The sequence below is a fragment of the Leptodactylus fuscus genome, chromosome 2 (genome assembly GCF_031893055.1).
Source record: "Leptodactylus fuscus isolate aLepFus1 chromosome 2, aLepFus1.hap2, whole genome shotgun sequence".
NCBI classification, from domain to species: Eukaryota; Metazoa; Chordata; class Amphibia; order Anura; family Leptodactylidae; genus Leptodactylus; species Leptodactylus fuscus.
In genome coordinates this window covers 137305838-137321152 of record NC_134266.1, presented here as the reverse complement: position 1 = coordinate 137321152, position 15315 = coordinate 137305838, and the positions used below count along the sequence as shown (strand labels likewise).

The 15315-nt window shown below is 40.7% G+C and overlaps 2 protein-coding genes across 3 annotated transcripts in view; both read right to left on the bottom strand.

Moving 5' to 3' along the window:
• ZBTB8A (zinc finger and BTB domain containing 8A) overlaps positions 1–15315 on the bottom strand; it is a 140721-nt gene that overhangs the window by 90823 nt on the left and 34583 nt on the right. The window lies entirely within an intron of this gene.
• Positions 1–15315, bottom strand: part of RBBP4 (RB binding protein 4, chromatin remodeling factor) — a 19777-nt gene extending 4462 nt beyond the window's left edge. The window contains exons 1-8 of one of the 2 annotated variants that reach the window (XM_075264697.1): positions 15120–15315; positions 14761–14908; positions 13383–13525; positions 4848–5021; positions 2481–2596; positions 1753–1913; positions 961–1087; positions 395–472 (exon numbers count right to left, since the gene is read on the bottom strand). In XM_075264697.1, coding sequence (XP_075120798.1) covers positions 395–472; positions 961–1087; positions 1753–1913; positions 2481–2596; positions 4848–5021; positions 13383–13525; positions 14761–14908; positions 15120–15135 — 963 coding nt within the window. In that variant the 5' untranslated portion in view covers positions 15136–15315. Of the gene's footprint in view, positions 1–394; positions 473–960; positions 1088–1752; positions 1914–2480; positions 2597–4847; positions 5022–13379; positions 13526–14760; positions 14909–15119 lie in introns of both variants that reach the window. The other variant, XM_075264696.1, reaches the window with a different exon arrangement.

The window sequence follows — 15315 nt, the reverse complement described above, 5'->3', positions numbered from 1 at the left end:
ATATATATATATATATATATATAATTAAAAAAAGGTTATCAAAACATTAAAAACTAGAAAAATGTGTGTGCCTTTTTATGCAAGACAAGGTGACTTTTTGATACCATTGTTTTGAGAGGGGTCGGATCTCTACTTTTTTTTTTTTTTTTTTTTTTTAATAGGAGGCAGGGTGTTGGGGGCAATTTGAATTTTTTTTTTCTCCTTACTACAACATTTACCATATGGCATTTTTGAGCATGGGGATACTTTTATTTTCATTAATTGATGTCGATTACACACTGCCTATGGCAGCCTATGAAAAGTGGACCACCCAGATGTATAAAGTCAATGGATTGTCCGGAAATAGTTGAACAGAATTTTATTGTGTATGATGAAATGCTATTTTAATGTTTACCTGGAAGATTTCATCTTTATGGGACTCAAATGAATGTAACTTCAGTTTCAGATTACGTAGATCCCACAATGCCACAGTCTATTGAAAGAGAAAGACAGATGTAAATTTGCAGCAAATCAATTTAATCCAAAAGGCTGGATACAGAAACACAATCCCACAGTTTTAGAAACATTTAGTTAACCGAAATATAGCAGGTCGACAATCGTGCCGTTTTTGCCCAGCATTACAAATATTATACAGTGTACAGTATCCTATACATGTCTCAGTGTATTTCTAGAGATTTCCATGGTAAACACACATCTATAACTGATTAGACTAGATACTGTCCATATAGGCCTGTCTAGAAAAGTATAGTGTATGGAAACACTACAAATACTGTTAAGTGACTTCATTTAAAACTGTGGTCACACTGTACTGTGTTTGTAAGCACCCCCCCCACACACACACACACACACACACACACACACACACACACACACAACTTAACAGTCACTCTAGCACAACAGCAAAAAATTTCCCTTTAGAAAGAAAAGAATTACTGTTTATGCCAGACAAGAAAGTATTACCTTGTCTGCAGACCCAGTAGCTAAGATGAACTCACTATAGGGGTTGAATGAGAGGCAGTTGACCTCAGCCGTGTGAGCATCCACAGAATGGCTAGGTTTCGAGGTGTTGTTTGATCGGGTGTCCCATCTATAAACAGACAACATAAGCAGTGGAATAAGTAGAGAATAAGGGCTAGTTCACACGTGGGCAAAGGGGCGGATTTTGACAGCAGATTTCGCTTCAAAATCCACCCCTTTACAATGGTGGTCTATGCAGACTGCCAGGCTTATTTTTTCCGCATGCGGCGGGCTGCTGCTAGCGGAGAAAAGAAGCGACCTGCCCTATCTTCAGGCGGAAGCCGCGCGGCTTCCGCCCCCAGCAGCACCCTCCTATGTCAGCTCATTCATTTGAGCCGACAGCGGAGGGGAAAGCCACGTCTCTCTCGGTGTCAAAACCCGCCCGGGCAGTTCACGTATTGGTTGTTATTAATCTAAACTTACAATTCCATAAATACAGGCGCTTGCCAGGTCACAGTAAGGAATCTCATAGTATTATTTTGGTCAGTATTCCCAAATAAAAATTAGATGTGTCCACAAAACAAAACTACAGTATAGTAGGGGAGTAAGGAAATGCAACTGCAATTTATTTCTGAAATATAGCAAAGGTTGGAATAAACCAGATTTGCTCATAATGTGGAATAAGTAGAGTCTGTTCATTCAGTGAGAATGGAAAGACATTACGCATTTTAACAATATAAACAGCATTCATATAACATTCAGTAACATTATTCAAACCACACCTAGAATACTTACATCATAAGCTTCTGGTCATCTGCAACAGATCCAAATAGGGATTCATGTAGCAAGTGCCAGGAAACATCTTCCACCACTGCAGTATGTCCTGTAAAAATGGTCTTGGCATCAACAATCTTGCCTTCTTTGGGTACTGCACTGATATCCCACAAGCAAATTGTCTGCAATGTAAAGATATTTAGCATTGTCATAATCAAGATACCTACAGGATGAAATACTTTAGAGGAAATATGGCAAAATTCTATCCCCATAAAGAGAAGATAGTGTTACTGAGCAGGGCAGCCTATGTAGTAACCAACATTAAAACATACCTCCACAAGAGAATTTTACTGAATTATAAACTAAGTAACAGCTCACATATCTGATTGTCTTTATAAGATTCTGTCTCCATATTCAGCCTCACACACAGATCTCTATAGAGAAGGGAAGACTGCTGCACAGCTAGCTGACTGATTTATTGCCTCATTCTGTGCACTGATAGCCTCTTATCTACAAACCAAATAGTGTTAAAAAGAGCACCATAGTAGAATATAACAGCAATATGAGTGGTTTTTTTTCTGGTAGCCTCCTCCCCACTCAAACTAACATGTAGAAAGTGTGTGAAAAGTGAGGATGAAAATATATTTCTTTAATACATATGACAGTTATATTCACCATTTATGCAAAGTTGTTTATAACTGGAGGTATGCTGTAAGACAAAAACAACAAAATATAAATGAAGCACTCACATGGTCATCGGATGCACTAAGTAGGTTTCCACTAAGGTTAGGATTCCAGGATAAACCATATCCTTCCTTTTGGTGACCACGAAGCCGAAGATCAGGGTTGCATTCACCAGAAGGATCTACAGTATTAGATAGAATAAAGTATTTAAAGAACAAAATAGAGTTGATGATAACCTGAAGTAAATTACTAAGAAGATTTGATCATGTTAAAGCTCAGTTGTTGGCTCAGATTACAGTAATTTTATTTATAGAGCACAAACTTCTGCAGCACTTTATAAATCACAGGGTACATGAACAGACAATATCAGACATCATAGTGTAGCCAAACATAATAGGAATGAGGGTCCTGCTCACAAGAGCTTACAATGTATGAGAAAATACAGGTTAATAAGGTTAGAGTCCTACATTTCTTTAGGCAAACCTTGATAGTGTAGCCAACTGTAATGGCCAAGATTTAGCCAGATATTTGAGTATTGGTGGAGGAACTATAGCATCTATGTTACATACTGTTTATGCCAGCCAGAGTCTATTGACCAATTGGGGGATAAATACAATCTCACCCACTTTGTTGGGAAAGTAAAAAGCTGCATTTTTAACCCAAAAGCATTTCCACAGAGGAAAAAAATGCAGCATTTCCGACTCCTTTCTCCCCAGTGTCAGATATTTTATTTTAAATAACTCTTTAAACTACTTCCCACCACAGCTCCATTTTTCAAATCTGACATGCATCACTATCTGGTAGTACCTCTGGAATGTTTTAAGTTAAAGTGGTTTTATACATAGGCTGAGCCTCTCTGAAACAGGATCAGCCAGGTATCATTACAGGCAAACACTGCTGTCAATGTTGAAATGCGCAGTTTTGAGGTTTTCCCATTCTGGGTGTTAAGAGCATGTTTCTGGCTGTGAGTACACACTAGCACCTGCTTCACCCCACGAGGAACTACTGTACTGGGCTCTTAAGTATTTTAGTGACAGCTGTAAAAATATGTATTGGTTTTCACATTTCATTTTTTTTTTTTTTTAAAGGGAGTTTTAATCTCCCCCCCCCCCCCCATTAAGGGGACAGTTCATGGCATTTTTTGATTAGGTATAGAACATGATGCAGTACTAATATGCTGCAATATATTGCTAGCACATGCCTAAAACCTAGTGAATCACGTTATGTCTCAGGAAAGACCAGATGCTCAACTAAAGATGGTACACCAAGGGACTTCGATCATGCAGCAGGTTGCCATAGCAGCATTGACTCTCCCAATAATGGCACAGGGAACTGACATACATGTATGGAACTCAGGGTTAAAGAGGACCTTTCACCACCTCCACCAATTCAAGTTCTTAGCATCTATCGATATGTACCATGCCACTGATTACAGCACAATTGGAATAGTCTTTCTAGCCTCATCCATTCCCAAGCAACTTGGTACCTGAAGTGCTATTTAAGCTCTATAATGTCAGAAGGACAGTGTCAAGCAGGGGAGCGTGATTACAAGCTCCAGAGACAGCCAGTGTCAGAATGCCAAACCCTTGTCTGCTTCTGCCTCACACCACCTTCCTGACAGCACAGAGCCTAAAAAGCAGATCAGGCACAAAACAGTACTTATTACTCAGGAACGGTGCAGGGCTATAGAAGAATTCCAACTGGGCCAGAATCAGTGGAGCCGGACTTGGTGAAGTGGTGAAGGATCCTCTTTTAAAAACAGGGACTTTGTAGGTCTCCAGGGCTGACAGAAGGAACCTTCCCTATCCCCAATCAAAATCTCAGCAATACCCAGTGATCTGACTGAAGGGAAGGTAGTAAAGTGTCCCTTTGATCAAGTCACAGTTAAAGAGTAAATGGTCAGGAATGGAAGTTACTTTAATACAATTAAGGCATGAACTAAGCTGTCAAGACAACTGAGCACCTGGCTCTAAGGCAATACTAGACATCCATGTAATTGTTATTTAGCGCCACAAACATATAGCCTTTCAATAGGGGGTTAAGTCTAAAGATACAGGGCACATTTAAAGGCTAAAATGCCATATAGCGAGCTGCAGGGAAGCAAAAAACGCAGCGGGGGAAAATCGTGGTGGCAATACATCATGATTTTGCCCACAGTGCTTTTCACAAAAAGTCCACAGAGGTTTCCTCTGCAGACTTTCTGCTCCCATTGTAGGTAGAATTAACTTGAGATTTCCAAAACCACAATGGTTTTGAAAATTGCAGCTTGTCTGCTGCGCATATTTTTCCACAATGTGTGGTTGGGGTTCGCTAGAATCCCATCCACCTTGCAGTGACTAAAACGCCCCCTACGGTGTTTCCACCATGTGGGCCCCAGCCTCAAACTGTTTTTGCAGTTGCACAAAGTACATAAAACACAAATTTAGGCTCACCTGGTTTGGATGGGTGCTTAGTGTAATCAAATACAAGAACATCACTGGATGGCGTTTTTGTTGCAATGATACATGGGTTCTGTGGCATATAGCGAGCTCTGTTTACTTCTCCTTCATGGTTTATTTTGATCTCAATCTCAATTTTCCCACTTACTGAACCAAAGCCTCCAAACTCTGAAATAAAACAAGTTAGAACTAGAGTTAAAGAACACAGATTTAATAAAGAAAATGAACCAAACCCAAAATCATATCTAAAATAAGAATCTTCAAATTTAACTTATTTTAAATACTTAGGAAATTCCACCTTAGACATCAAGCAAACATTATAACTATAGGCAAAGTGTACTTTTTTTTAAATACATAATGACATTTTACAGCATAGTTTAATCAGCGAATGTAACATCAGGGAGTACAGCAATTGTTTCTTTCAAGAAGATTCTTTTGGTAAAAAGTGTGAAGTCAGTAGGACAAAAGAGTCGGAAACTGTGAAAATTCTTTGATTAAAAAGTGAACAAATTATTTTAAAAGTAACTATGCACCTAAATTATACTGAAATATTAAAAAAATCATTTTATTTTGAAGCTAGTTGGTAACATATCAAACGCTACCCAAAATATGTACCCACTTAAACAGGCTGTTATAAACAAGATTGAGGAGTCCAAGTGCCCTGTCGATTAACCAACAATCCCAGCAACCATTAGTTTGACAGCAGATTGAGTATTTTATGCCCCATAAAAGATGCAGGTCTGTTAGCCATACATCACCCTATGCTAATAGTGATGTGCTGCCGATAACCCAAAGAAGTGAACGATACACTTGTGGTAGTTCCTTTCCCATGAGCTATGTATTAGGCTGTGTTAGAAGCCAATGCCAGCAAGCACTAATTGACACATAAGGTCATTTGTTGCCTGCGTGAAATTTGGTCAGTGTACATGATGAGCCAAATTGATCATCCAGCAAGTGTATTTTCAGAATGTATTCTAAAGACAGCCTCTGTTTAAAAATCCTGGATGAAATAGCCCTGCTAGACAAACCTTTTTTTGGTCTAGTGATTCGAGTTAAAAATGGACATTAAAAGAAACCCACCGGACCCCATAATAGACAAAAGGGTCCCTCAGGCTGCATTGGTGTCAACTATTTTAACAGTTCATTTGTCAGTTCTTCTTGCCCTCCGACAAACAAGAAGACTGGAAACCCAGTGCTAATGTGAACCTAGCAGAACACGTGCAATAGCACGCTTTACATCAGCCGTTTACACAAAGCTAGAGGAGAGTAAGGCGGCAGTTTGTCCCCCAGCTAGTTTCATTGTCTGTCAGCAGTGCATCTCTGTTTAAACAATGTGATGTGCTGCTGACATTTAATAGCACACACAGGCTAATTATTAGGACTGAATGTTCCTACAGACATTTGTTTCCAGTAAATGGCCCAGTCAACTTTGTGTGATAAAACCTGAAAAATTAGGTTTCTCCATCTGTTGACCTCCATGTCAGAAGCCAAACACCGCTGTTCCTATAACTCCTATAGAGGCAAACAGGACTTATTGAAAGAGTGGCACGGTGAGCCATGCTACTTCCATAATTCACCGTGGTATGCCGTTTCTGTAGGTCATTTACTCATGTGACATTTATGGAAACAGCATAGCACAACTTAGTTTGGTTGTTTTTGTAACTCATAACCATCTCGGGATGGCAAAGAGTGTATTCCCATAAATGGCTGAATTTAAACCTTCATGTTTACATTGCCTAAATATTACACAGAATTAGTAAACCTGCCCAGTATGGCTGCAGTTCATAAGAATCACTTTTTGCAGTTTTGATTTCAACAGGCACCCCATGTTTCTTTATTAGGCCCCGTTCACACTGGGCAATAGGGGGCAGATTTTGGCACGGCATCCTCCTCAAAATCCGCCCCCTCACAATAGAGGTCTATGTAGACCGCTAGCGGTTTGTTCCCACAAGCGGAAAAAAGAAGCGAGCTGCCCTTTCTTGAGGCAGATTCCGCCTCAGGAAATCAATACAAGTCTGGAAGAATGGGAAGCGGAAAACCACATCACATTTTTTTTTTGCCAAAAACTGTGACGTGGTTTTTTTAAAGGTCCAATCGCTGTGTTGGAGGGAAAAACTGCCTAGCGGTTTGAGGCGGTTTTTACCAAAAACCGTCTCAACGTCAAAGACCGCTTCCTAATTCCTGAAGAGTTTTTTTTTCTGGACCAAATTCCACCACACCCTATTCAAGTGTGAACTAGCCCTTTTCCAGTAGAAGTGAGATTTTCCTTTGACAACTGAAAAGTATAAACCGTGCAGAACCCAGAAATGGTTGTGCCTCCATGACTACTTTTATAGTGCAATGAAAGGACACATTACAATGGGAGAAATATACAGTGGCATGTAAAAGTTTGGACACCCTTCGTCAAAGTAACTGTTCTTGCAAACAGTTAAGAAAGTTGAAGAAAAAAAAAAAAAAACCTTTTAAGTCACACATGCCCCAAAACAGTATCAATAAAAAGCACAGACCGTCCCGCAAAAAATAAGCGCTCAACCAACTGTCAGCCGAAAAAAAAAAAAAAAAAAAAGGCTACACATCTCAGAAGACAGCGATGCAAAAATAATTGATTTCTTTCCCCAAATAGTTTTTTTGTTCTGCAAAACTAGTAACGCATAAAAAAACAATATGAGGTATTGCCGTAATCGTATTGACCCGCAGAATAAAGGTCACATGTTACTTATACGCTACGTGGGAAAAAAATTTAAAGTTAAAAAGCAATACCAGAATTGCTGGGGAGGATTTTAATCCACCAAGAAAGAGTTAATAAAATGTATTATATAGTTTACAAGCAGTACCCGTGACTTAGTCTGCCACCCCCTGCACAACCCACCTCCTGCGCACGATTGGGCCCACGTCTTCAACATACCCCCCCCCCCATGTGTCTCCACCGCCGTGGCGCACCCTTTGCCGCCAGTCCTGTCCGAATGCTCCACTGCCCCTTCTCCGCAGCTTGTGACAATGGCCCCCGCCGGTTGAAGATATGAAAGCACCCCCGCTGCACCCCTACCACAGTTTCCTGTGGGCCCAACACTGAAAACATGGTTCCCCTTTCCCCGCTAGACCTCCAACATCCCCCCCCCCCAACAACCCTCTGTATCCCCAAACTCCAACATCCCTTTTCCCTTCAAAACCCCCCCCCCCTCCCCCCAACAACCCTGTTTATCCATGGAGCCCCAACATCCCCCCCCCCCCCCATGCACTGTGTAAGCCCCTAATCCCCGCAGACAGCAAGCCCTACCTGGAGGCCGCTACAGGGCATCTTGGCCCTGCAGCATGGTAGTCTAGGCTGTGCTTCATTTGCAGGGCTGGCACAGGGCGTACAGCACCAGGGACGATGTACTCAGTTTTTCAACATGCAAAAAACAAACCCTTATATGGCCAAGTCAACCAGAAAAATAAAAATATAGTTTGTACAATGTGAAGACAAAAATAAAAAAAATAAAATAAAAATCACCAAATCATTAGAACACGACTGGCTGCGGCAGGAAGGGAATGCATAAGCTGTGTATAAGCGTATATCAGCAGACACCCCAGATTTAGAGCTTATGAGGGAAAATATACCAGAACTGACCCCCCAAAGTGAGCCCCCAATCTTAGGAGCTACTGGGAATATAGTCCAGAATTGGGTGTTCCCAATGCACTCTGCACAGCTTATATATTCACGTTCCACCATCCGCTGTGCAGTCATGTCTGGGATACTAATGCTCATTAGACCCCTGATAAAAAATTTTGAGGGGTGCAGTTTACAAAATGGGGTCACTTTTGAGGGGTTTCCAGTGATTTGGTATGCTAGGGGCCCTGCAAATGCGACATGGCACCTGTAAACTATTCCAGCAAAATTTGCTCTCCAAAAAGCAAATAGCGCTCTTTCCATTCCAAGCCCCACCATGTTCCCATACAGCAGATTCCGACCATATCTGGGGTATTGCCGTGTTCAGGAGAAATGGTTTAACAAACTGTGGGGGGCTTTTACTTCTTTAACTCCTTGTGAAAATGAAAACTTTGGGGATAAAGTGACATTTTAGTAATTTATTATTTACATATCCCAATGTTAATAAAAATCTGTGAAAAGGCTGTGGGGTCTAAATGCTCACTATAACCCCTTGATGAATTCTGTGAGGGGTGTAGTTTCCAAAATTGGGTCCTTTTTGGGGGGTTTCCTTTGTATTGATACTCTAGGGGCTCTGCAAATGAGACATGGTGCCTGAAAATTATTCCAACAAAATCTGCTTTTCAAACACCCAGTGTCAAAAATCAATTTACACCCACATGTGGGGTATTTCTGTGCACGGGAGAAATTGCTTAATAAAATGTGAGATGCAATTTTTCCTTTAACCCTTTGGGAATGTGTTAACTTTAGAGCTATATGAATGTATTATAGAAAAAAAATGAAATGTTTAAATTTCGTCTCCATATTGTTTTAATTTCCGTGAAATACTTAAGGGTTAAACTTCCCAAATGCTGTTTTGAATTATTTGAGGGGTGCAGTTTTGAAAATGGGGTGATTTATGGGGGGGTCTATTATATAGGCCTTTATAATCCCCTTCAGAACTGAAGTGGTCCCTAAAAAATGAGTTTGGGAAATTTTCTTGTAAATTTGGAAAATCGCTTCTAATATCCAAAATAATTAAAAGATGATCAAAAGATGATGCCAATATAAAGCAGAGAAATGGTAGATAATATTTATTCATGTATTTGCGTGATATAAATATCTGTTTGAAAAGCAGAGCAGTTCACATTTTGAAAATTGCGTTTTTTTTGGCAAATTTACATCAAATTTTTTATTTTTATAAATACACAGTTATTGATTTAATGTCAACACTAACATGAAGTACAGTGTGTCACAAAAAAACAGTCTCAAAACCACTTGTGTAAGTTAAAGCGTCTCAAAGTTATTGCCATATAAAGTGACATGTCAGTTTTGAAAAACGAGGCCTGGTCCTTAAGGCACTTTTGGCTGCATCCTTAAGAGGTTAAAAAGCATAATGTTAAAGATTAAACACTTGTCTTTAATTTTAAGCAATATCAGTGTATTATGTTTGAGTACAATTTTAGAGTCAAAAAGGGGCGAAGGAGTACCTTACAAAAGTGGGAACTCTTGTAGATGTGTGCTCAGATAACTTTGACCAATGACTCAGATCTTATTTAGCCAGTTAGGGTTCTGGCTTGTTCACCATCAATGTAAGGAAAGGACGAGTGATACAAATTTTACAGCTTTAGGGAGATGGAGAAAATTTCACAGGTAGAGGGAAAAATTGATTTTATGAAATTTCAGCACGTTTTGAAGTAAACATATCATCTGCAAAAAAGCAGAAATTGAAAAGGATGGCTTTTAAAAATGGATAACAATCCTAAACACACTTCAAAATCCACCAAAGACTTCAAAAAAAGGTGCAAGCTGAAGGTTTTACCATGGCCCTCACAGTCCCCTGATCTGAACATTAAAAATCTGTGGCTAGACCTCAAAAGAGCAGTTCATGCAAGACGACCCAGGAATCTCACAGAACTGGAAGACTTTCCCCAAGGAAGAATAGATTAAAATCCCTTTGCTGGCTACAAAGTGTTTACAAGCTGTGATACATGCAAAGGGAGTTCCTACAAGGTACTGACCATGCAGGGTGCCTAAAATATTCCCCCCCCCCCAAAAAAAAAAAATAAAATAAAAAAAAAAAATCCATTGGGAATGTGTCATCTTTAATGTTATGCCCTTTGAAGAGCAGTCATTTTGACCAGGAGTATCAAAACTTTTTGCATGCCACTGTCTATTAAGGGGTCTGAAAAGCTCAAATGACTTACTTCATGTTACATGGGCTGTTACTAAGGCTGTGGCGTTGGTAGCTTTCCATAGCCCAACTCTGACTCCTTCATAAATAGCTGACAGCCATAGTCAGATATAAGCAGTAAAGCTTCTCTAATTCATTCAAAACTAAAGTGAATGAATTCCTACTAAAGTTTGCAAATAAACTATTCATCTAAAATACAATACCATTAATTATATCATCTAAAAATATTTTTTTTTTCCTGAAGCTGGAGTGAGAAACTTTTTCCAAACGCCACAGTCCTGGATGTCATACTGAGCATTTTGGTGGTTTATCATAATCTATTAAACCATGCCAAAGATATAAGATAGTAACACTGTTGTCTGTACTGTATATCAAAATCTGCGATACCACTCACTTGGCGTCAACATTGCATGGGCTTATATCCTTGGCATGTATGAATGGATTTGGATAAACAATACAGCAAAATGCTCAGGGTGACTCTGCCAGATAAAAGTGAAATGTGTCATTGGGCTTTTCAGACCTGGTGTCACATCCTCTCTAATTACCTCTCACTTTCCACTTAAAATAATAAGATCTGCTTATTGATATAGTTCTTAACGAATGTTGAATCCCAAACAGAAATTTGTCCAATCCAGAAAGCTCTTTTCACCAGACAAGCCTAGGTGTTTTTATAGATGATGTTTAATTTTCAGAAAGCAAGGCCACACAGGTCTGATAAAGTACAACCTCATAGCTGAGCAGTAGCTCCAATTGTGAGGGAGAAAGATGAATGACAGTCTTCAGTGATCCTATCCTAGCCTTCCTACTAATACTTACTATACTAATATTTTTATTATAAAAGTTTGTATGTTTGTTGTTGTAGCAGAGCCGACACACGGACGCAGGTGGATCACCGCCAAGCACAATTATAAGCGGCTCATCGCAAACAACAACCCGCAGATGTAGTTGCAGGCAGAAGCTAGTCTATTGATACATATAGAAGTCAGAGGAATCTCTCTGATAAAAGATTGCATGTTGGAGAGAACTGATGAAGACTGCTGATTTGTAAGCCAGTATTTACCGATTCCCCGACAGGCACAAGACTTGGCAGAATTACCTTAAGTAAAGCCCCTTGCAGACGACCATGTGAAAGGTCAGTGTGCCATCAGGGTTTTTCCTGGATAGTACACTGAACTATTCATTTCTATGGGCCTATACACATGTCCGTGTGAGCGTCACAAAATATGGAACAGGTCCAACTTCTGTCCGATTTTGCAGCCATGCTTCCACGGCTCCTATACATTGAATGAATGGGGTCGCGGAAAAACAGCTGGCACACATAAGACATTAGTGTGCCACCCATTCACGGCTGGCAGTAAGCACACGGTTATGTACAACCAGATTAACTCCTGCGAATATAGTTGCGTCTGATCTCAAATCTATGCTAATTAGAAACTGGCATAACTATGTGTATAACTCACTAGCTTTACAGTGTCAACTATATTCTGGTTTACTGAAATATCCTACTTCCTAAACAAGTGGGGTGAAGGGAGTAGATGCGCCAAGTTTAACAGTATTTTTGGCCTTTTTCTAAGTGCAGCAAACTTTGTAGAAGTGGGTCAATATAATGGAGACTTGCTGCAGGTATCGAATGTTGCTATGTTATGTCCACCAAATATCAGAATGTCTGATCATGTAAGCCAGATCAACAGGACTAACGTAAAAATCATGATCGGCATTGTGCAAAAAAAACAAAACACCCATAGAGGTATCTGAAATGTACAGCAAAATTCACATTTAAATGTAAGAAAAAAAAAAAAGGTGGGGGGGGGGGGGGGGAGTGAATAAACCATATATGGCACAGAAACAAAAAGCACATCTAAAAACAATAAACAAGGAAAAATTGTGTCTGCATGCCTTGAGTATGCCACATGTAGATGTGAAACACGTGGGGTGTGTATTCAGCATTCTACCTATATGCTTCTTTCCCTCATTAGGCTGTGGGTTTATTATCGTGCATTATTGTTTATTCATAATTTTAGGAATTGCCTTTAAATTGAGGGTTGGATAGTTGTTTTTGTGAGGTTTTTTTTTTTTTGCTGTGTTATTGTTATGTGCATGCTCTCTAAGTGTACATACTTTGTACTTTAAAATGATAGTTTGTAGGATGTTTTACTTATTCCTGTTTAATAAAGTTTGCATAAATATAATTGTAGTTTTCACGCATACTCTTTCCTTGTTTGTTGTTTTACATAATTTACTTTTAAAGAAGGCCTTTCATGCTCTCCAACATCAGTGGTAGTATGTACAGAATATAGAAAATATATTAGAATTCAGCACACTGGCACCTTTGCTGTTATCCACCCCAATGCCAGAGATATGGGTGCAGTTGGCATCACCACCAATGTTTCTTCACTGTCAGAAGGGCTTACAGTCTAGTGTCATCACTGGGCTGTGAGAAACACCTACCCTGACAGTACAAAGCTATGGAAGGGGGTGGGGTGCGTTCATCACCAGCAATGATCCTTAGTTGTAAGACCTGCTCCTTCTAATAGTGGAGAGATAATGGTACTGAAACTAACTGCATCAATATCTCTGGCACCAGGGGAAATACCGCTGAAGAGGACAGTGCACTGAACTGAGTGCACCACCAGCTTTCTAGCGGTATATCATACCAACAGTGTCTGAGGACATGAAAGTTCTTCTTTAAAAACACTATACTCACCACCTTTTTCACTGTCATAATGAGAGGCATCAAACTGGGCATCATCATTCGGAAGTTGTACACTGGCAATGACCAAGTGATTTTGCTCATCAGAGGTGTGTGTACCAAGAACCAGGCGGTGAATACTGAAATCCTTTCCTTCTGGTCTGTGAATGCAAAATAATCATACAGATTTTTTATACAGAACAAACTTTCTCGTTGACACTTCGGAATAAACTTAAAATCTATTCTTCTCCTACCTTTAGATGTCTTCTTCGCCCCACTGTTCGGTTAAAATTCTATTTTTTGTTGGTATGCAAATGACTTATCTTGCAGCACAGGGGGCCGCCTCCATCTTCTTCTTGAACGTCCTCTTCATGCGTCTTCTTCCAGAGCTGGGGTCACACTTGTACGCCTGCCTGTGCAGTTTGCTCTGCCATCGGGCCGCAGGCAGAGCCGAATGCACATGCCGGTGGCCATGCTTTTGTGGCTGCTTACGCGAGCACGCGCAGTACACTCCTGTAGTTCAACAGAGTTCAGAGCGTACTGCGCATGCTCGCATAAGCAACCACAAAAGCAAGGCCACCAGCATGTACATTCGGCTCTGCTTGCGGCCCGATGGCAGAACCAACTGTGCAGGCATACAAGTGTAACCCCCAAAGCCGAAAGAAGACGTTCCAGAAGAAGATGGAAGTGGCGCTGGAGGCTTCTCTCGCAACATTGGGGACGCCCCCAGTGCTGCAAGATAACTTATTTGCATACCGACGAAAAACAGAATTTTAATCGAACGGCGGGGCAAAGACACATCTATTCTGACCAGTCAACGAGAGAAAAAAAAAAGGTTTTAATGGTAGAATCACTTTAAACAGATGAAGACAGAGCCCCTCCAGCTCACTCCTAGGTAATAAAAACAACAAACTTCCCACTGTAATATTTTTTAATTTTTGAAGAAAAAACAAACAAAAAACTCTGTTAACGTTAAAACTACACAATGGAAAAAAGCGACCATCATGTTGTTTACAATGGTCAATCCGAACAGACAGACATAGAACACTATCTGTGCCCGTTACCCTCCTATTGACAATATTTGAAGTTTTGATCCTACGATGGATGACTGCAACAGACCCCCATACCGGTCATGGGAACATACTCTATGGATATGTCCACATTGACTTTGGAAGCTTCCTTAGCAGCCTCTGTTGCACACTTCAAAGATGGCCGGACAACACAGCACAGTATGCTGGGCTATAAGGTGACAGGCGCCTTGCCAGCCACCCAGAAACTGAACTCTGTACTTTCTGTAATTTTTACTGTTCTGATCCTGAGTAACACTATGGAGATGGGAATGGAGCATTAGTTTAACAAGATCACACCATCTTAAACACTTTCTATGGAGACTCACCTGGTGACATCTGGAAGCCACTGAGCTGTTAGACTAGGCCACTCCAAGGCATGAGTCATTACCAGATCATATAGGAAAGGGGTGTTTTTCTTCCAGATCTTGTACTCCTCATTGATCACCCGCTCCTCCACAGCGTCGTCAAAAGCAGCTGTGCCCGATAAAAACAAGAGTTACCATGCAGATGTGCCACAACTAAAGAGCGACACGCCATACTGCCAACTAGAGCAGTGCAATGGCCCAGATGTGCCTCACGTATGCAGTCACTAGTCACTCCGCCGCACTACTGATCACTAAGGAGATTCCAGGAAGACCTTCCTAGCTCTCAGTGCACATGAGCCATGAACTTTCTCCACACTTACCCTCCTTGTCCGCCATGGCGCTCACTCGACCCTGCTGTAAGCACTTGGAAGTCTTTCTGGGTTTAGTAGGCAGCTCCTTTCTCAGAACTGCTTCCGCCGCTTGCTGTCCCGGTTCTGGTGCCAACTCCTCCCTTGTGTCCCCGGTCTCCGGCCTGCTCCTCCCGCTATTGTTTCCCGCCTCCCCCGTGTCTCAGAG